The sequence below is a fragment of the Castor canadensis genome, chromosome 3, assembly GCF_047511655.1.
Source record: "Castor canadensis chromosome 3, mCasCan1.hap1v2, whole genome shotgun sequence".
In the NCBI taxonomy this organism is placed as follows: Eukaryota; Metazoa; Chordata; class Mammalia; order Rodentia; family Castoridae; genus Castor; species Castor canadensis.
The window spans coordinates 18,260,790-18,284,027 of NC_133388.1; the positions used below are offsets into that span (position 1 = coordinate 18,260,790).

The 23,238-nt window shown below is 43.2% G+C and overlaps 1 protein-coding gene across 1 annotated transcript; it reads right to left on the reverse strand.

Annotated features, from left to right (window-relative positions):
- Positions 1-10,474: 10,474 nt before the first annotated feature.
- Positions 10,475-18,577, reverse strand: Calm1 (calmodulin 1). The gene is made up of 6 exons (XM_020183712.2): positions 18,358-18,577; positions 15,509-15,539; positions 14,458-14,601; positions 12,094-12,200; positions 11,548-11,683; positions 10,475-11,399 (listed from the first exon to the last, which is right to left on the reverse strand). Exons 1-6 carry the CDS (start codon positions 18,358-18,360, stop codon positions 11,371-11,373), a joined length of 450 nt encoding a protein of 149 aa, XP_020039301.1. The 5' UTR covers positions 18,361-18,577; the 3' UTR covers positions 10,475-11,370.
- Between the last annotated feature and the right edge of the window lie 4,661 nt (positions 18,578-23,238).

Below are 23,238 nucleotides of genomic sequence, written 5' to 3' on the forward strand. Positions count from 1 at the left end.
TCAGTAGATATTGTTCAAAGAATGAATAGATGAATGAATAATCAAACTAACTAACAAAGGCCATGATGTGGCCAGGGACTCAGCTGCTACCTATGTGGCATGGAGGCTCCTATAGACCTCATATTTACCAGAATGACTTCTTAGGATTGTCCCAAGCCCATGGATTTTAACTGGGTTGAAGACCTTCTGACACACAAGAGAATTTAATTAAAGTCATCATGTGTTTGTCAGTGGCCAATGAGGTGAATACACTCCACACCTGAGCCTGGGCCACTGGGCCACACGGTAGGTACATTCTGATGGGAGCTGAGGGCAGCACACTCCAGGATGGCCATGGGGCAGAGATTGAAGGGAAAACTTGGTCAGTTGGCCATTGTGTCTGGGAGGGACCGTGAGATGCCAAATGGAGGCGTGCAGTTGCTCATGCTGGGCATGAAGGGGTCTGGGTTCCACCCTCTCCACATGTGACTTTGGTTGGTTCTCCTTCTCCTGTTTGGGGCTCTGTTCTTCACCTATTCAGAGAGCCTGGCCAAGTCACCTCAAAGCACCTTCCTTCTCAGCTGTCCATGTGAAGAACAATGGCCTCATTCTACCTCTTCCCAAGGAGGACTGTGGTGAAGCTACGGGAAGGGTGAGAGGAGTGCCTGTCACTGATCCCTGGGACAGAGACCTGCAGGCCCACCCAAGCAGGTGAGGGGTCAGGGCGGGAGTGGGCTTTCCCTGAAGCATCTCAGGCCAGAATGGACGGTGATAGCAGCAGCAAGCTGGCACTTTTTCACCTGTATCACCCCAGCTCTGTCCTCGTTCAAGGAACACCAACTGCAGGAGGCCAGGAAGTCTGGTATCAGGAAGGAGGTGTGTACGTGTGTGTATTTGTATGTGTGTGTGCATATGGGAAAGTGAGAGCCCTTGTATGTGCTTATGTATGAAAAAGGTTCACAGGTGCATAACTTCACATTCATCTGATACATACCATCATGATCATAACAGCCTGAAATATTCTAAAAGTTCCTTACCTGCTGGTAAAAAATCACTGGCCAACACCCCCCAGAGTGATCTGCTCCTACTGTCCCAGCCTCTCCCTGGACCACTGGGTCCAACTCCTGGGCCCCCTACTAAAGGGTTAACTCCCAGCTCTTCTCCAGAGAAAGCAAGAGAGTGCTCTGGTTGGTGAAAGGGAAAGAGGGCTCCACCTGTTAAATATCTGAGGGAAGCCGTGTGTGTGAGTGTGTGTGTGTGTGTGTGTGTGTGTGTGTGTGTGTGTGTGTGTGTTGTTATTGTTGTTGTTTTTTGTTTTATGGTGCTGAGGTTTGAACTCAAGAGCCTTGAGCACACGAGGCAACTGCTCTACCAATGAGCTACATCTCTACCCCTATTTCTTTGACTTAAAAAAATTGTGGTAAATACATAAAATGTTGACCATTTTAAGTGGACAGCTTAGTGAGGCATATTCACATTGTTATGCACACAACCATTTGTCTCCAAAGTTTTTCATCTTGTAAAACTTAAACTGTGTACAAATGAAACAGTAACTCCCCGTTCGCCCATCTGAGGCAACCAAGCATTCTCCCTTCTGTGTCTATGAATTCGACTACTCCATGTACTTCATGTAAGTAGAATCCAGTAAGCCTTTTTTTGACTCACATATTTCGTTTTCAAGACTCATTCATTTTGTAGCATGTGTCATAATGTCTTTGTAAGGCTAAATGATATCCCATTGTGTGTGTCCATATTTTTGTATCTGTCCATTTATTGATGGGTACCTGAGTTGGTTCCACCTTTTGGTAATTTTGAATAATGCTACTATGAATGTGGGGCTGCAAATGCCTGCTTGAGTCTCTGCTTTCAGTTCTTTGGGGTACAAACCCAGAAAAGGGGTTGCTGAATGATATAGTAATTTCATTTTCAATTTTTTAACAAAATGCCATACCGCTTTTAATCATTTCAAATTGTCTTTGTGAGGCCTGGAGGTGTGACTCAAGCAGTAGAGAGCCTGCCTAGCAAGCTTGAGGCCCTGAATTCAAACCCCAGTACTGCTAAAAAAAAAAAAAAAAGTCTTTGTGAATTTTCTTTATTGTATTTTTGTTTTGCATCCAAACTTTGAAATGTAGAACTTTTTCCATTCGATCCTAAACATTCTCTACACTTTCATTATGATTTCTTCACAGACCCATGCATTATTAGTAGACTTTAAAAACACTTAAGCTGGGGTGTAGCATAGGAGCAGAGTCTTTGCCTAGCATTGTGCAAGGCCCTGGGTTCAATCCCTAGCACCACACATACACCCCCAAAAAGGTATCTCTCTTGAAACTTAAAGTTGTATGTTTGGAATAATTTCTATCCATTGCATTGTTATCAAGTAACATGGTCAATAAGATTTTTAAAAATACTTGTTGAAAAATTAGAAATAAGGGCAAAATAGTTTCTGCTGGGTATTGAGGGGGTGGGGGGAGGGAGTGGGCGGAGTGGGTGGTAAGGGAGGGGGTGGGGACAGGGGGAGAAATGACCCAAGCCTTGTATGCACATATGAATAATAAAACAATAAAATTTAAAAATAAATAAAGATGTTAAACAAAAAAAACTTGTTAAGATTTGCACTATGATCAAATATTTAATTAATCTTGATTCTCCAATTACTACATTTTCATTAATATAAAACTTATTAATATATCTTTCTTATATGTGTTAAGTGAATAGCATCAATTTATTATTTATATTTGTACACATTACCATATAGCTTATTAAGTTGTGATTCATGTTAAATTTACCTAATATCTTTAATGTGACTTCTTTAATTGCTAATTGTAATTTTCTACATAGACCAGATCAAACTTGTTAATTGTGTAGTTCAAATCTTCTATTGTCTGCCTGACTTTTTAGTTACCAAGGGAAAAGTATATAAAAACCTCTGTGATGATGGATTTGTTTTTCTTATCCTCATCAGTTCTTGCTTTATACATTTTTATGCTGTCTGCATCCATTCTCACATATGTAAGTGGATACATGTTATTTATCAGCACAGTGCATGGCAGTTGTATCAAATAATGTTGTTTGCACCAAAAGCTTGCAAATGCTTCCAGAAGATAGGATGTGCCTTCCAATATTGTGAAATCCTCTCAGAGCTCTGAAGCTTGTAGACATCAAGCCTGAGAACAAATAATATGAATAAAATTCTCTCTTCTTTCCTTTGATCACCTGACTCTCCCAGTAGAAAAGTGATGAGCAAAACAAGTGCATTCTAAAGTACATTCTGAATTTGTGCCTGGTTCCAGGTGGCGGCCTGATTGGGAAGGCTGGGTACTTATTTGCAAGGCTGAGTTAAAGGAGTTACCCTGTTTGAACAGCTGCATCCAGCTAAGATTTAGCCAACCATTGCCCATCTCTGGGGTTTTGCAAGGTATCTTTAACCTTGAGCTGAGATCAGACAGTCTTGGCCATTGAAGGGTGTTGTATCATATCTTGGTGTTGAAGATCCAAGACTTTGGCAGAGAAGAGAGGATGTGACCAGATGGCTTCACTTCCCATGGTATTAGAAAAGGTTGGGCTCAGTTCAGCCACACTGGAGTGAAGAGCTCTTGGCTGGGGACAGTATGCATCTCTCAAGGACTAGTTCATCTCTGATAGGTCCACAGGGGTCCCAGAAGAGAAGGAACAGGGAGGCTGACCTCTGCCCAGGGACAGACTGTAGTAAGTGGATGTTCATAAATAAAGAATGGAAAGCACTGACCTCATTCATACTTAGCCAGATGCCTCCAGTAAGGGGATTGGCCTTTACCAGAATGGGGCCTCCATCATTCCTGAGGTCACCAAGCCTGCAAAAGTGCCCCACATCCTGCAGACTCCCCTATGGACATGTCAAGGAAATGCACCTGGCCTGGCCTGGTGGAAGGTTTGACAACCCTGGCCAGACTCAGGGGAGCAGGCACCAGAAGACTAGACTCTGGGTACTAGTCTGAGAAGATGAGAAGTGGAAGTTTAAACAGGTGTGTGCTTTTAACAAAGAAAGGGAATAGCAATTTCCAAGAACCAACATGAGCTAGAGCAAACCAACCAAAGCAGCTGTCAAACTGGCTCATTGTCTTCTATGGTAATGAGTTCCTGTTGCGTGCAATGAGCATTTTTAAGCACCTTCCATATGTTAGCCTCTGTGCTAAGGCATTCCACCATCTCATTTACTGGTACAGCCACCCTATGAGGAAGGACTGGCCAAAAGTCATACTACTGGGGAAGGCAGGATTTTTTTTGTCTTTTGGTAGGATTGGGGTTTGAACTCAGGGTTAGGCACTCTACAGCTTGAGCCACACCTCCAGTCCATTTTGCTCTGGTTATTTTGGAGATGGTATCTGGAGAACTGTTGCCTGAGCTAGCCTCAAACTTTGATACTCTGGATATCAGCCTCCCAAGTATCTAGGATTACAGGCATGAGCCACCAGTGCAGGATTTAAAGGCAGGTCTGTTTGAATACCATTCCTGGGTAGATTTTACTCATCTTCTTGGTTCCTCTTAGAGTGGTTTAAAAAAAAAGGAACAAATGTTAAGTCTGAAGCAGACTTAAGGAGGCGTATGTAAAAGTGAGAAACCAAGGTCTGTCTTGTGGACGCAGGATTAGCTCCACAGAGCTGTAGTAGAACCTTCTGGTAACAAAGTGCTGACAAAACCACTCAAAGTGGAAGGTGCCCAGTGGCCTCCATAAGGGTATTGGCTAAACTACACCTTATTGATACATCCAGTTCCTAAAATTTAAGAATTTAAGTATGTGGGGAAATATTCACTACAAAAAGTGAAAAAAAAAGGGTAAAACACTATAAATACATGCTTTCACTTATATAGCCAGTGTAAATACATCCATGGAGACAGACAGTAAATTAGTACTTGGGGGTTGGAGGAATGGGGAGTGACTGTCAATGAGTGTGTGTGGGGGTCTTTGGAGAGGTGATGAAAATGTCCTAAAATTAGGTTCCAGGGATTTAACTCAGGGGTACAGTACTTGTCTAGCATGCACAAGACCCTAGGTTTGATCCCCAGCACTAGAAAGAAAAAAAAGTCCTAAAAAAAGGACTTTTAGTAAAAACCCACTTATGATACATAAGTTGTACCTCAAGAAGAAAGGAACATGGGTAGAAAGATTGTGATATATGTACATATAAAATATATAATTACATTAATGAATATTATGTTTAATTAAAAAAAAAAAACCTAGCTGGGTGCTGGTGGCTCACACCTATAATCCTAGCTACTCAGGAGGCAGAGATCAGGAGGATCACACTTCAAAGCCAGCCCCAGCAAATAGTTCTCAAGACCCTATCTCGAAAAAACCCCTCACAAAAAAGGGCTGGTAGAGTGGCTCAAGGTGAAGGCCCTGAGTTCAAACCCTAGTACTGCAAAAAAAAAAAAAAAATGCAAAAAGACCCCAATTTTATAAACTATATCTCTGTATCTCTATGTTGAGAAAAAAATTCTGGAAGGAAATACAAGGTGATAACTATATAAGGTAGCGGGTGATTTGATATCACAAATTTTATATGATAACCAGCACTTAGTTTAGACTCAGAAAAATACTTTGTGCAAACAAGAAAGGGGACTGCTGTTGACAAGCTTCTTGTCATTGTAAGTAGTTCAAAAAGCTTGAGAATCATCAGATACTTGTGTCGGGAGGGTGCTTGACCTACATTACCTAGACTTTTAACTATGGTTTTATTTTATAATTACCTAGTTCCTTTTTTTTTCTGTGCTAGAGATTGAATCCAGGGCCTCATGCATGCTAAGTATGCACTCTACCACTGATCTATATTATAACCCCCAGCCCATTTCTTGTTAATAATCTACTATCTGAAATCTTGATTCTGAAATCGGTCTGTCTGGGGGAAAAATTTACCCTTTATTATAAAACTCAGTAATTAAAAATAAGACTCACAAAGGGTATATGACACTAGGTGTAGGTGATGCACACCTGTAATCCCAGCTAATTGGGAGGCAGAAGTAGGAGGATCAGGAGTTCAAGGGCAGCTCAGACAAAGGTAGGGAGACACTATCTCAAAAACAAAACACAAACAAAAGAGCTGGAGTCATGGCTTACATGGCAGAGGACTTTTCTAGCATGTTTGAGGCCCTGGGTTCAATCCCCAGTATTGAAAGAAAGGAGAGGTGTTTAAACACTTTAAAAGGGAAAGAAAAATTTGCTTAAAGGCAAACTCTACACGCTTCTATAAAGACAAAATGCCAGAGAAATTACCTTATCAGAGGAGACTCCAGACTTTCCCTTTGGTCTTTGTAAAAATTGAAAATAAAACTTTAAGATGTGACATTTGAAATACTATCTGAACATGTCAATTCACACTCATTGTAAAGGCTGCTGACACATAGCCAGCACATAAATAATTCTTAGAAGGGAAACTGCCATTTTTTAAGGCTGAGTTCAGGAACTGTTGGCGAACTGGGAAGCTGGCCAGGGGAGCCAGGGACTCTGAGTCAGCTTTGGGGTGTGACTCTGCAGTGTGAGCTGACTCCTCCCACTCCCTAGCAGAGGGTGGAGGGCAAGTGGGAGAGAAGCATCAAGCTATAAAAAGCTTTATGTTTTATTTCCTTCTAAGGCATCCTGAGTCACTGGGTGCTCCAGCCCTCCAGTGCTGGGAGTTCAACTCAAATCGGAAATGTGTATATGTGGTTTTGTCTAAACCTGAGCTGCTGACAAACCAGATGACACTGTCACTTGGACTGAATCTCTTACAAGCCATGGTGGCTTCCTATTTCCGTCCTAGGAAGAGAATGGAAGTCACGTAATTATCAGTTTTTCTGACCCTGGTTCCAATATTACATCATGGTCTTAACAGAAAGCTTAACCTCCACTCCACCCCCAATATGGAGCTGCTGAGAATTTTTAAGTCCCATTTGTCATCTCAAAGGACACAGCTCCTACACTATTTTGCCTCCCACTCTTTAGGCTGCAGTTTCAATCACACAGAGTGTTGCCAAACCAACTTGGTCAAAATCCTAGAACATCACGGACAGAAGGTGCCAGTCCAATAATCTTATTTTACCAAAGAGGAAACTGAGGCCCAGAGATGGAAAGGAACCTGCCCAAGGCTACAAAGCAACAGAACCAAAACTTCCAGGCCTACAGTCTTGCAGCAAAGCTCTGTGCCCAGGGTGGCGCCTATGTCCCTGTAGTCAGATTCTGTATACAGGGAGGGCTGGTTCAAAGCCCCCTGGAAATGTGTCTCAAGACTTTTGGTCAAAGCAGGGCTCACCCTGTGATCTTTCCCCTTCTTTTCGGTTCTGCTTGTGCAGAGTGGGAAAGCAACCAGGTGAAGCGGCCTGGGAAAGAGCTTTCTGCAATAGAAGGGTCTAGGAACCAGGGTCTGGAAGCTCTCAACACCAGGCGCCTGAGTGGAAGCTATACCCCACCCCACTTTCCTCAGTGCCCATCCTCAAGTGGGCCAGAGTAGGCACTTCCGCCACTTAAAATTCCCACCCTATTTTTAAAATGAATTAATATAAATCCCAGAGATATTAACGTCAAATTAATCTGTGGTGTACATTTGCTATATGAACCATGCATAAATATTAACAAACCAAGAGATTGGGTCAAAAATGTCAAGTGTTAACACCCAAACTACTTAAAACTAGAGTAAGGCGGCCATGAGATGTTATCTACAGTATCTCTGGTCCCTCACGCTCACCTGCTGTACGAGAGCCTAGGTGGAATTCCACCCAAGGACAGGTACATCTTGTTCAGAGAGCAGAAGGATAGGAAGCTATGGAAGCTAAAAACCTACACAGTTCGCAGTTAGAGATGAAAGGCTGCAGAAATGTTTATTGAATACAGTGCCAGGTTTATAAATAAAACTTATTTACAATTTCCATAGAGTTGGTCCCCCATCAGAGAGGTGGTTAAATCTCCAAACAGTTTATCTCAAGATTTACAGAAACGTTCAAGTACATCTCCTTTCCAAATAGCCATTGTGAAGGGAAGCTTCGGTAACAAAAGAACCACCACCATCTTTGCTACAGAAGTGTTTAATGAACATTGTAATAGATTTGGAGAAAGAACACACACTCCACCCAAGCTACTCCCTTCTTACTTCAAGGGATAGACAGCAAAGAATTCTGTCTCCTTCACAACAACTTCCAGGGATTAAAAAAACAAGAGTAACTGCCAGCTGAGGGGAGAGATTAAGACACGCTAGTGGAAACCTAGTCACTGCCAAAAGGAGAAAAATATTTAGGATATACAATAAATAATTCAAATGGTTAAGATGAAGAATTGAATGAACTAAGAGTAGACTTGACCAAAATTTACATTCTTTGTTCAGGAAGAACTTCCCAAGATGCTGAGGGGCTAATAATATGCTAATTCCTTTGATGTGACAGAAGCACTAGGCTTACTGGACAGCCATTCATTACAATATTGGTACAAGTACAGTTGGACATGCATTTATAAAGAGAATATAAAAATATGTACAATAGCTCATCTTCAATGTGGTTAAAGTCGCCGAAAGACACCAATTAAAGTGTGCAAAAATTTGTCAAAAAATCAGAAAAAGCCTTCCCTGGCAACAGTGCATCAAAAGCCCGTCTGAAGTATAGAGATCCATTTGTCTTACTCAACACCTACCCCAAACAGATGGAGAACGAAACTGTGAAAGGATTTGCCAAGGATTGAGCAGTTTCTTATGGCAAGTCACAGGCTAAAGCAGGACACCAGTTAAACTAGTTATTTTATATATATAAATATATGTATATATTTATAGAGTAGTGAAAAGTAGGGGCAAGAGTGTACAGGAAGGTGCTACTCGACGTCAAGGGTCCGGCCGGGACACCCAGCTCTTTCCCCTTGCAAAGTCACACCGACTGCTAATGCCAACCCCTGGGCTGTGTGGCCCCCAAATGCCAGGGGAAAGCTGCAGTGGACTCTGCCTCACCTCTGCTCCAACACAGAACGCAGCATTCCCTTAAGAGGGTCGAGGGGTTCTGGTTCCCATGCAAGATCCTGGCCACACAAAAATCCTGTTTCAGTCTTGTAGGACAGGCTGTGGGACTGCTAACATGGAGTCCACCCAGCTTCTAGACAGACTTGGTAAAAGGTTAAAATAGGAGGTGTAAGTTTTTTAAAACAAGTCAAGTCACCTGGCCCCCAACCCCCTTTGAAACTACTAAGAAGTCACTGACTACAAGCCTAAGGCCAAATCAACTTGGCTGTTCAAACCCCCCTACAACAAACACCTAGGCCATTCACTTACGGGAACAAGAAGCCCTTAGAACTCCCTATCTCACCAGAGAAACCCCAAGGTATTCTTAGGTGTTCCTTGCAGATTCAGGAAATTATACAGCCAACCCTTAGTTCACGGTGTCATCTTCTACTCTATCAAGCACCCAGTCCAAGGACTAGTAGCAGAACCACACGGGCAATGTCTCCTCTCCACTGCTCTTACCCATCCCTCTGGCAGAAAATCTAACAAGCTACAAAATGCCAGAAAGACAGGGAGTAGGAGAGGGAGGAGAAGCCAAGGGTCTCTATGAATCAGCCCTGAATGCACCCATTTGGTTGCCAAGAGCTTCTCACTGCCTCGATAGCGGCCTGCCACCATCCCCCAGCAAATTAAAACCACCCACATGAACTCTCAGAACCCAAATCTCCTTGCTCATTAGGTAGAACCAGTTAACACTCTGAAAAATGCACATCCAGCTTTCATTTCAAAAGAGCTCTACACTAAAATGCAATATGCTTTTAAGGGGGCTTTTTAAATGGACCAGCGCCACTGCAAAGACCAGTACCAGCATGTCTGAGTTTTGGTTACAGGTTTATAATTAGATATGAAATTCACTCTGGGCTAGGGTTTTACTTTCAAGCCAGAGACTTAGTATTAGTTCTACTTGGGGGCTGGGGAGCAAAGTCAAGTCAACTTATGAAGAAAAAAAAATGCAAAAGGAGGCTAAGGTTAAGTATAATAATAAATTAAGAACTGTGAATCAAAAGGTGACTGGTAGTGTCTTTTAGTCATGAAGAGACTGGCTTAGAAAAGGACTACTGCTTCTACCACACACAGCAAGGATTGAATTACACACTAAATCATGTCTCTTGCACAGATGGTCTTAAGTAGTTACATAAAATAGGTAAACAGCAGCACAATTGAGAAGAACCCCTAAATACATGCTCGAGAAAGTGGTTTTTTTTTTTCCCTCCGTTAAGAGCTCGACAGCCTGAATAAATCATTAAGTTACCATGATTTGCCTCCCCCTCCCCCCAAGAGAAAATGCAACTAGATTTACATGGCCCTAAGTAATAAAGCCATCAGTACCTGCTGTTTTTAGGAAGGTCTTAGGTTCAGAGGTTGGTGCTGGGAACTTAGGAGGGAAGGAAACCCAATACTGGGCTGTGGGCATTTAACTGTACAGTGGCCTCCCCTCCACCTGCCTTGTCCCCCTTCAGATCTCAGCTTTACAAAGCATTTAACACCACTTTAAGTTAATGGTCTTTTTATTGGAAAAAAAAAAAAAAAAAAGACTAGCATTTACAACTTGGAATGGATGTAAATTATAATTTCTTGAACAGCAATGTTGATGGTTGTGCTGAAGTCCACAGCCACAGCCTACTCTGCTGGCTCCAAGTCTGGTTCAGAAGATTTTAAAAACAGAGAGTCCAAAGATGCTCCCTTGGTAAAGATTTCTTATTAAAAATTTGTGTGATTGGTGACAGCCTGACACCCATTTCACTCTAGTACAATGCAGACAATGCTAACAACCAAGATACTTGGATATGCCACCAGGGTGTGTCATTGTCACCATGGGTCGGAGCACATGGGGTGAAGTACAAGAGGACCATCCCTACTACTGGGGCTACATCTCAAGTTTATCCTTCACCCATTTTCTGCATATCATCCTGAGGTAAACCAATTTTAAATGTATTTGTTTTCAGTATACCAGCTATGACAATTTATACTAACAAACTGAACTAGAACCCATCTGAATAGGTTTTGATGTTTTTTCATTTTTTGGTTTTAATACAAATGCCTGACTGTGCTCAATCGTCAAGCTGCATGCATGAAAAACTGGCCAGCCCAAACAGTGTATTAATCATTAGCAAATGGAACTTTAAGGAGTCCACTAAGTGCTTCCTTATCATTAAGGTAGTACAAGTATTTATATTGTAAAACTGATGTGTAGCTTGATCTTTAGGGGACAGGACCACCAACCAATACATGCAGATTTTGTGTGTGTGGACAGAAGGTACTTTTGACATTCAGTTTTGCTATATAGAAACAGAATGAATAAATGAACTTTTTCCTTTTTTTTTTTTTTTTTTTTTTGCAAGAGGTAAGTAAAAGATTCAATTTGATTCTTCTAGAGGGGGAAAAAGTTGAAAGTAGGTCTTCATTTTGCAGTCATCATCTGTACGAATTCTGAAAAGACAAATAATCAACTTTTGGTTATCTTCAAAAGCAGCTCTGATGAATGCAACATCTCTACTCTATATCCATAAAATTAATGAATGTCTAGAGAAAACACTTAGCTTGTAAAAAGATCCTAAAGACAATTTAGTTTTTTTACCTTCATAGTTGACTTGTCCATCTCCATCAATATCTGCTTCTCTGATCATTTCATCTACTTCTTCATCTGTTAGTTTTTCTCCTAAGTTTGTCATGACGTGACGTAGCTCTGCTGCACTGATGTAACCATTTCCATCCTGTGAACATTTGGTGATTATTATGGATAGTGGCTGATAGCAGTTTGAGGTGAACAAGGTCTTTGACTTAATTATACCCCCTCTCAAGTTACTGCCAACTCTGCTCACATCAACACTTCTCCCATCTCCAGTTCCCACTTCTAACCTACTAAACACATGCAGTCAACAAATGCAGAAAACATAGAGGGTATTTCCAAAACCTAACACCGAAAGTATCAATAAAGCTGGTTCAGAATTTCTATTATGCCTCCTCTCACCCAATAATGTTACTAAAGAAGTCAGTATATTTGAAAGTGAGATCAGAGGCAGGTAGGCTGTGCTCTACCTCTAACTGACTGCTATAGCTTTCAGGACTGGTAAGCCAAAAAAAGCTGCTTTGTGTACCATCTACAGCGCAGTTGCAGGATTACCTTGTCAAAGACTCGGAATGCCTCACGGATTTCTTCTTCACTATCTGTATCTTTCATTTTTCTAGCCATCATAGTCAAAAATTCTGGAAAGTCAATGGTGCCGTTACCTGAAATTGAAAAACAAAAAGCTCATTTAAGATAGGTACCTCTCTGCAGTAATTATTTTGCAACCACTATATGGAATGGTTAAGCAGCTGCTAGAACAAAATGAGAAAACTATTTTATTAGGGTCAACCTTTTAGAGGCCTAAAAGGTTCAAATATTTCACAGAACAACTTCATGTGATTATTAACACCCAAGAGCATTTGGTGCAAAAGAAATGGCACACCTAGATTCATGACCACAGAATGAGGTGGACGGTTCAAGGGGAAGCAGTTTACAAGGCCTTCCCACCCAAGAGAAGCATTCATGCTTGCCTGCCCCGAGTTAGGGAGATCACCGGATCACCCAGGTCTAACTCTACCCTTGGCTAGGGAGGCCAGTAATATACAATCTGTGTTAGAGGCAAATATGAGAGAAGGAAAAACTGGCTGTTATGCCATGGGCCATACATAGTCTTCAAAAGTACTCTTAGAGCATTTCTCAGTCATATTATGCTAATCACCTGATCACTTTTCTCTCCAACTCAGGTTTTTGTTTTGGTGCTGAGGATTAAACCTATGTGCCCTTGCATGCTAGGCACATACTCTAGCACTGAGCTACACTCCCAGCCCCCAATTCAGCATCCTATTTTCCATTAAAGGAAAATCTCAGAAGCATTTGCACATTTTAGACCACTAACATTTAGGAAAATGTGTCAAAAGAATCCACTCTATGGCCAGTATTCATTCCAACAACTCCCCTAAAACTAAGAGATGAACACCCCTAAAGACAAGCCTCTAGATTAACACTGTGACTTAAATTAAATGGAAACAAAATGAGAAAAAACTCCTTAGGCTACATTACTCATTTCACCAGTACCTTTAAAACAAAATAATCCTGGGACTGAGGTGTAGAGCTTAGTTGTAGAACACTTGCTTAGCCTGTGCAAGGCCCTGGGTTCAAAAAAAACCCCAGAGATCCCTAATTCTTTTGGTCCTCCAAAATTTTAAATCATTACGGACACTTAAGAAGACAAAACAAATTATCTTGAAATGCTATCTCACAACCATGCAAAGATGTCCCTAGGTAACATCCTATTTATTCAGGGCAAATACAGGATTCTTCAGCTTGATACATCTTCTCCCCGCCTTGTTACACACAATCTGAGGGCAAACTATACTTTTTCTAGCCTCAAACCTGGCTTTGCAGAATTTACACAAGACAGGAGGGGCTACTACCCCATGTTCCCATATGGCTGTTCCTTAACAATCAAACTAAACAGAACTATTTAAAACAAATATTAAGAATGAAAGCAATCTTTAGAGGTAGCTCTAAATGGGCACAAAAAGCTCTGTCAAGAAGCTTAACCAAGAGTTCTGTATGTTTGAGACAAATGTAATTTTACAGAAGCACTTGTGCTCCCACATTTTTCTAAATGGCTACCAGCAAGTCAATCATCTAGGAAGTAAGTTCTAGATCCAAACTGTTTATTTTTAGTTCTTTTGAAGGTTGCTTTAAAATCTATCCACTGACAGGAAATGCCCTGCTGTCCACTGCTGTAATCTAGGGAAATGAACAGCACTGCTCCCTGCACAGCTCCCCATCTCTTAGGTTCTGCAGATCTCTTCCCTATAAGTCATGCATCCTCTTCAGCAAACACCTGCAGCTCACACTGCACTCAGTTCTAGGTAACTTCAAGGAGTGCTCTTCACCCACTGCACTTGGGGAGGTTTCTTTTTTTTTCCCCCCAATTTTTTTTATCTTGTGGTGGTACTGAGGATCAAATGCAAAGGCCTTCAGACTTGCTAGGCAAGCACTCTACCACTTGAGCTACATCCCGGCCTTTTATTTTTTTACTTATTTATTTTTGGTAGTCAGGAGATTTGAACTCAGGGCTTTGTGTTTGGTAGGCAGGTGCTCTACCACTTGAGCCATGCTCCCAGTCCAGACAATAAGGTTTTTGAAAAAACAGGTTCCACGGCTATTTATTTTTACTTCCCCGCACTGGACTCAGTGTAGACTCATGGGCCAGTTGATAATTTGAGCTGTAGGTCACAATACGTGGAAAAGAACAATACAGTGACCAGATACAAGAAATGTTCTAGACAGTGAACAGGGGGAGGGTCAAGTCCATAGTCTTCTCTTTTAATGTTAGTGGCTGTAAGGGAACCACGGAAAGGAACTTTGCACACCTGCTGTTCTCTGGGAACCTGAAAAACAATCACAACCGTGTCCAAACTTGAATCGCACACGACTGGTGCTTCACAGTTCTATAGCCCTTACCGTCAGCGTCCACTTCATTGATCATATCCTGCAACTCTGCTTCTGTTGGGTTTTGACCCAGTGACCTCATGACAGTCCCAAGTTCCTTTGTTGTGATGGTGCCATCACCATCTTTATCGAATAGAGAGAAAGCTTCCTTGAATTCTGAAAACAAAAATTGACCTTTTAGAATAAACGTCTTTACCCAACCCAGCCCCGATACACACTTCCCTGGGGCTTTCCATAGAAAGCTGTCCAAGTTGTGCAAGTTATCAGAAACTGTCTGGTCCTTTACTGAAATAAAGACCACGATAGCCCTGTTCATCTAGCCTTCATAAAGCAACCCATAAATAAAAAACACCGCTCCTGGTAACCAGTTCCATACCACAATATTCTCATAATCTTAAATGAAGTTCGAACATCTTAAATTAGTCCTAAATCCAATCTGGCCTGAGAAGATTGGTCCACACATTCCCTTAGAGTCCCTTGGTGCTAAATTCCTACAGCCATAAAAACCCCTTGTTTCATAGCAACACGAAAAGGTTAGTAGAAGAAAAGTACACTCCCAGGCAGCTAACATGTTCTCTTTACACTACATTCAGAATATTTTAGAAGTATTCCTGGTTTCCTTAAGAGAAACCATCTCAAAAGAGGTCCTTCAGGAATATTAAAAAGCTAAAAAAATCTAAACTAATGTAATTCATTTTCTAATTCTTACAGTGGTCCCAACACTCATATTCATCCAACAATAAAAGCTTTCAAGGTGGAATACAAAAAGACCTGTAGCATAAGAACTGTAAACTTGGTTTCTGGGTAGCAGGGTCATGCAATCTCATTATATGCAAAGCTACGTACACGACACTCAAGACATGCCAGAGTATAGCAAGTGGGCTTTCTGAGTTCCACTTCCTTCCACACTGTCACTAAAAGACTGACCTGAATGTTTCTGCTTACAGTTTTCATTTAAGTTATTAGAAAACTTCTCAGATAGTGGGAAGGAATAGAGGAGACATCAAAACTGAGTCAGAAACTAGTTCTGCCTTCTGGAGATTCCTCAGAGTGGTCAACTTACCAGCAATCTGTTCCTCAGTCAGTTGATCAGCCTACATGGAGAAAGAAAAGGTTTTAGTTCAATCCAGGACAGTTTGATTGACAGGAATCTAGTTTTTCCAATTGTACTTTAATATTGTGATTGTTTGAGTCAATGTTAACAACAAAAAAAATCAATGGACTGAAATCACTAGCACTTGTCATTTAATGAAGGTGATTACAACAAAGGAAACCACTTATGCTAGTTTAACAATAAAAGTTAACAAGGAAGCAACAACACTGCTGGCTTCATGTTTTCTTCTCTGGCCTGCAGCTAGCAGCAGGCTCTAAAATCTCACCAGGAAGGGCCAGTTCCTGATGTGAAAAATGGCACCTCTAGTGGTGAAAGGCTCCGCTGCACGGTGCTGCAGCAGCAGGCTGAGCAAGAAGAGCGCCACCTACTGTGCCACCAACACAGCAGTCCCCGCTTCCATACAAGGGACCCAGCCCAAGGCCGTTGCCACCGCAGCCAGTCTCGGGATCTTGTCCAGGGGCAGGCTTTTAGCGCACCTTGCGCATGGCTTCAGGCCCTAGATACCTCCAAACTGGCGTTACATAATGGCTTTGGACTGGATTACAGGCTTTTATATCCATTTTATGAGAGACAATTAAGTGGAAAAAATAAATAAATAGCAATGGGTTACCCCACCAGCTTCATTTCCACGTTATAAATGCTTTCCAATCATTTAGACTAAGCAGTTATTTTTTAAAAGCCTGCCATTTACAATGGTTAATGCCTTCAAATGATACTATGATTCAGAAACCGGGCATAAAATGGAACTATCTTACAACAATGTTGTTAAAAAACTACAAAAATTAAGCACACAGAAAACTGCACAATAATTATGAGGCAATCTCTCTCTCTTCTGGTTAAGAGAAATAACTATTAAATTTCCTGGTGAGTATTTAAGCCTACATACCTAAGAATGACGTAAGAGCTGCTCATAATAAATACTATTCGAAGTGATAATGGCCATAAAGATAATTCTCACTTGGATTATTTGATCTTGCATTTTTTGGGCTCTGCAAGGCTGAACCTGTGCCTCCAGCCAGGGGAATTCAAGATCTCAATAAGAGATTTTATTTTATTTTAATGAAGGACGCATAACGAAGCCAGTTATAAAATAGGTCCTATCAGAAAGTTGATGGCGTTAAAGTTTATTCTCTTAAGTGGAAACTTTCACCGCAGGAATGGTGTTCTAATCTATTGACTGGGGGGGCTTATTTTCACAAACTGTAAGTGGGTCTTCCTTATTGCCCGTCACTTAAAGCTACTTTTCTATAAAACATTTGAAGACGACACGGTGATTTATGTAATGCCAGTGCAACGTCTGTCTGGGACAACAGGAAGCGCTGCAACACCTCGTAAGAGAAATTGTCACCTTACCGGGAGAACAGTCCCACCTCCACGCAAAACACTCGTATTAAGAGGGCTATCAAGAGCATCCTGCTTCTCTACCTCCAAATCGTTGTTCTCAGAGGGCAAAGGTGTTCCAGACCGAGCTGGGAACCACCACCCCACGCGTCAGGCAGACAGCGCTGCCGGTGATGTCAGCCCTGCCGGCCGAGGGAGGAAGGGGGCTGTGGAAGACGCACCCCACCAGACGCACGGTCGCATCTGGCAATCTAGAGGCTGCACGGAAAGCGGAAACGTGGGGGGCATCTCCCAGCAGGCCGGGAAGTGGCGCAGGGCCGGACAGGGCGCGTGCCAAGGGCAGGCGGAGGCGAGGGGGTCCCAGGGCGGGGAAGCTGCCCCTTCCCGGCTACAGCGCGACCCCCCCACACACAATTCCCAACACCGACTCCCAGGCCGCGGCCAGAGCCACTCGCACCTCCCACCCGCTTCTGCTCCCCCAGGCGGCGAGCCCGCCGCGCCGCCGCCTCCTCCTCCTCCGGAGCAGAAACTTTGCGTCTCTAATGGAAACCGAGCCGCGCGCCAGCTCTCTCCTCCCCCGTCCCCCCCCCCGCCCCAATTAGAACGAGCCGAGCGCCTCCCGCGGGAAGGGGCCTCCAGGCGCTCGCACGCCTCTGCCGCTGCACCGCACCGGGCGGGGGGTCGAAGGGTGCGAACCCCGGGACACACGTCCCGGCCACACAGCGGGCCCCGCCCGGGCGCAGGGCGGCCGATCGGCCCGCCGCTTCCGCCCTCTCCGCCCCCCACCCCTCGCCTTCCTGCCCCCACCCCACCCTTCCCCGGCTCCTTCCTTCCCAGCCCACGCCCGCGCCGCGCCCCCCGGGAGGAAGGAGGGGTCAGTGGCCGAGGGAGGGTGCCCCAACTGGGTCGGCGGTGTGGGGGGTGGGGGTCGGCAGCTGGCCGCGCCCCGGACCCCGCGGCCGGAGCGATGTGCGCCACCGGCTCCCTCCGGCCCATTCATTCTCCTGGGTGCGGGAGGAGAAAGGAGGTGGGGGGAAGTTCTGTGCCCGGCCCCGCCCGGCTCCCCCGCCCCCCCGAGGCCCGAGCTGAGGCGCAGCGCTGCAGGGAGCCCGGGTGCGGCGCGCTGGATGCGGTGGGTGCGGGGCTGGGGGAGGGGGTAGATGCGGAAGGCCCCGGTGCAGCTGTAGCAACAGCCCCAGCCCGCGGACAGCCCACGGTCAAGTCCAGCTCCAAGGGATCCAACATTTGACGGAGGATCTCTGGCAAAGAAAACCAAGATGCAAACACGAAATGCATCCTTTTTTAACCGCAGCTGCTGCGTAACACCCGGTACAGAGAAACACCTACTCCCCACCCCAACCAGAAAAAAAACCAAAAAAACAAACTAAGAGCCAACCAGAAATCTGGGAAGAAATCTTGGGCAGCTGCTACACCGGCGTTTGCGGCTCCGGACCTACCATGGTGCGAGCGAAGGGACGAAGAGGAGTGGGAACGAAGGTGGCTGCACCAGCGCAGTGGCTGTGACGGCCGGGGAGCCTCCGCTTCTGCTGCTGCTGCTGCTGCTGCTGCTAACGCACGGTGTGCGCTGTGCCGCCGCCGCCTGCACCGCCGCCCGACTGACTGCGAGTAACGGCACGGCGTCCACGAGCCTCCCAGCACCACTGCCTGAGCGCGAGCCTGCGCGCCGCGCAATATATACGGCACGCCGTATCCCTCCGCCGCCGCGGCGCCGCCTCGCGCAGGGCGGCCCTGCGGTGGCCGGGCCTTGCCGGTTGGCCCCGCCCTCCAGCCCGCCCGGCCTCCCGCCGCCCCCTGTGCGCCTGCTGCGGCAGGCCCTGCTGGGGATGGGGACCTGGACGCGAGTGGTGCGCGCGATCGCGGGTACAGGTGCGGAGAAGGTCCTCTAGAGACACCCCGCCGGAGTCCGGGCGAGTCGGAGCACCTGCTTGTCTCGACCTGAGTATCGGCCCTGGGCTTCACGTCTGCCCCTCCACCCAGCAGCAACCCGCCTGTGTGACCCTCCCATCTCTACTCTCCAGCCTCTCCACTGGGCTGCAGTGTAGCGCTGGCCTCTCGCCCTTGGGTCCCCAGCTGCCGATTCCAGTTGGGGGAGCTGCAGGAGGTCCTGGGGCTGGGGGCAGTCCTGGGGCTGGGGGCAGTCGCGGGGAAGTGGGAGCAAGGAATTGACCACACACCTTTATCTGCTCTGGAGAGGGGTCTGCAGGGGACAAGGTAGCTGGCCTCAGGGAAAGAAATTAGTAGGATGTTTTACTTTCAAATTTTGGAGAACTCAGTTGTTAACATCTGTGACATGTTCCTATGCCCAGTTTGATGTTTTTAGGTTTCTAGTGAGTAATTTTTAAAGATGCCTGAATATTTCTCCCCTACTGTTTTGTTTTCTTCCTATGGCAAGTACTATTCATCGAGGTTACATTCTTAACCAAAATAAATGTATCTGTGCAGCTTCTTATAGACCTTAAAACCCATGCTTTAAATTTTTCACAACTTTCCTGATCCTGAGGGGGGATCAGAGACTTTATCTATAAATTTACAGAAACAAGAAGGGAAAAGATACTTAGGATCCCCTGGATTACAGTTGGAACACATAACTAGTCACTTCTAGTATGTACTAGAATGTATTTTAATCTACAGTCTTGATTATATTCCATTTAAAAATGATATTTTAATCTTTAAATTTACTGCTGTTCACCATTCTTCTGTAAACTAGAAAACACAATTTCAGCTGTTGAAGCCCAGGACTTGGAAAAATCTTGACAAAATGCTGCAATTTCTTTTCTTGCCAAGGCAGAACACAGAATTTGATCTTTTGTTTACAGAGGGCCCAGACAAGTTGCAGGTTATCATTTGCTTTTTCTTTCAGAGAAAATGGCAAAGTGTGTGATTAACATGCTGTACTAGAAAGGGCCTTGCTCGGTTATGTTTGTTTTCTGCCTTTGTCAAAGTCTGCAGAAATTTTGAAAGAATAGAAAATGTCCAGGTGTATTGCAAAAGCCACAAGACTTCTTGTGATGAGCTCAGACAAGATGTCAGCATCTGTGGAGCTGTGTTTACTGAGGTTCTTTCTGGAATGCTACAGCAGGGGTGAACCGAGAGGCTGGAGCAACAAACCAGGGAATCCCCTCTGCGGATCAGAGCGCATTCACAAATCTACCTCCCAAAATCATACTCCTGTGCTCACAGAGAAAAAAGGGACTAATGCAAAGTCAATTTTAAGAGCATTCAATAATCTAATGAGTTACAAGTCTACCTGGCCAAACTCATTATTAACTGTTTTGTTCCTAAGGGGATCTGTGTTCTGTCAGGCTTTCATAAAGTAGTTAGCTAAATGTATTTTAAAATTTAGTATGCATTGTATAAGGGGGAAATAATGGCCTAGAAATGAAATGTGTTTATTGAGGATCCATTTGTTTCTAGCATTCTATTCCTTATAGTTATTTTGGTTAAATTGCTACAATCTGTGGTTTTGAAAAACAGCCCTTAAAATAATTTTTCCTGAGTCAATTAACCTTATTTCACTGAAATAAAATACTTTGAAACTTTTTATGACTTTACTTGATTAAAAATTGTATGTTTTAGAATTATTTTAATTATCATAGTAAAATTTCTTCTGTTTCTTCATATTTTACAAACTAGAGTTCTCTTTGGTAATTCTTTAATGTATCAAAGCACATCTTAGCTTGCAAGTGTAGTGAGTTTGTAATGAGGTCATGCTTTTACACAGTTTTATGGCTGGTTTGACACACTGAAATATAAGAAGGTCAAGTGACTTGCCCAAGATCTTACCATGAGTCAGTGATGGGGTATAAAATAGAGCTTGTGCCTTTGCTCAGGGGCTCTAGTATTAGATTATATATCAGTAAAAATCAGTATCTAAGAAATTTTAGAGGCACAATATTAAGGGTTTGCCTATTTCATAGACGATCAGATGCTTCTGACTGACTACTTAGGTAACTGAGTTTTCATGATCAGATAGACTCCTTTAAGTGAATAAACTTCCTAATTTATGAAGAGATCAGGAACCAGGAAAATAAGGCACATTATGGTAATATCATAATTTACTGAGAAGCAAAAAGCCTATGGAACATTCTGTGATGTTTAGAGGAAATGGTTCTAAAAGAAATTATTTAAATCAAATAATGCTAAATGGAAGAAAAGTAGAAAGAATGAAGCCCTAGGCCAGGAGACTTAGAAATTAATTGTCATTTCTGTCATTAACCAGATCCATCACTCCACCCCTGTAAGAGTGACAGAATATAAATGTAATAACTGTACATACCCACAGGTAAAATAAGAGGTTTGAGCTTGATGTAAAATTCCTTCGAGCTATAAAACCATTGATTTTATGACTATGAAATATGCATATATGTCATATATGAGTATATGTATGAAGATGAAGAGGGGAAAGTTGAGAAATGAAAACAGCTTAAAAAATAATATTTACTAAGTATTGTCTATGGCCAGGCCCAGTATAGATGTAGTATTTCATCTTCCTGCCCAACCTGTAAGGAAGGTACCATTTTCATCCTTATGAGGAAACTGAGGCACAATTCAGTGGCTTGCCTAATTTAAGTGGTAGGATTCAAAAATCAAGCTGAGAGCCCAAGCATGTAAGCATTGCACCGTAACTATGTCTTGTAATTTAATAGAATTTATTTTTAATTTAGTTGAAGGGAGAGGGGAAGTGCAAAGATTAGGATTCAATATTGGTTTTTACAAAGATGTTTCTTACCCATGGCTCTATCTCCCACACAAGGAACAGAGTGTAAAAGAAACCCAAAGCAAAGCATTTACTTTGTAATACTTTTCTAGTTAGAGGAAAATTCTCATTTTGTTTCTGAGGCCTAGAGAGTTATTAAGGAGATTTGCTCACTGTCAAACACCAGTTGAAAACTCTACACTTTCATCAAAGGAGGTGACTGATGGTTCCCTGATCTCAGTCCTGAGGCCATGATGTCTTTCCAGAGTTGGCATTTCAAATTCATCTTTAACAAAATTGTCCCTGAAGCAAAGCCCGATTTAAAGGCATCAATTAATACAAAACAGAAGCATGGCCCTAACTTTCATGAGGATATATCCAGAGAATATATTTGCATATTGAGGTCTACCTCGGAACAAGATTCCATTTCAATATCATTTATTGTCCCACACACTTTTCTAGACACTGTGAATACAGCAGACTATCTCCTTTAATGGAACTTATCTTCTTTTTGAGAATGACTGCACGTGGAGTGGGGGAGAGTGGATGGAAGAAGGGAGTTGTTTTGATGGTACATAACCAGCCTAAATCCATTCACAATATATACTAACTGTCAATTGTGTCTTCATGGCTGGATTATCAGAGGATTTTCCTCAAGAAATTTATAATCACAACCTGGTCATCTCCTGACCTCTCAGAGAAAAAATGTTGTCCGCTACCTCTCCACCATCCCCAACTCCCTTCTTCTCCACCTCATGGTCTACCAGTACTTTGAGGAATTCCCACCCTTTAGGGATTAAGGTAGGGATCCTTTAGGATTCCCTACCTTACCACCCATGTCCATTTACCAGAACAGATTCTTGCTGTGTGAGTAGATTTATATTTCATTAAAGTCATGGGATTATTATAAAAGCTTTATTATCTCTATCAGTAAATAGAACATTTGACCTATCTTCCCATTTTAAATTTCGCTGTTTTGTTGTTACTGTTATCTTTATGAATGACTCTTACAGGTAAGGAGGAATAGAGGAAGCATTCTTACAGTTAAATTTGATACTGCCTAGCATGTGCAAAGCTCTGGGTTCTAGCCCCAACACTGAAAAACATTGAAACTGTGTATGTTACCATCAGCATGTAATAAGCAAGTATTAGGCCATGATTTTTTACCAGGAGAAAAATAGCGATTTTAGCAGGCAGCATGTTTAGTTAGTATTCTGTGATTTTAAGCGAGTCATAGACTAATTGACTTGCATGTTCTAGCTTGCTTGCAGAGGTCATCAGTTTATTCAGTTAGTAGTCTAATATGCAGTATTTCCAAACAACACCACTTACCTTGCACTGTACACCTCCTTCTTGTTCTGCTAAGACTCTTTCTTTGTATAGTAAAGGGCACATCTTGCCCTCCATTCACAGGGCTGATGCTTGTTTTGTTAGTGGCTGTGGGGATGGATTTTCACTCATCTATTCCCTCTCTGGCCCAGCCACCCTTGTGACCAAGGTCATGAATGTGCAACCCAGCACGTTGGAGTCAGGGATAGAGAACTAGAACATAGCAAAATAATTGGCCATTAATACAACTGGATCCATCACTTGGACCTCATTAGCTCTGTGCTTTAACCAA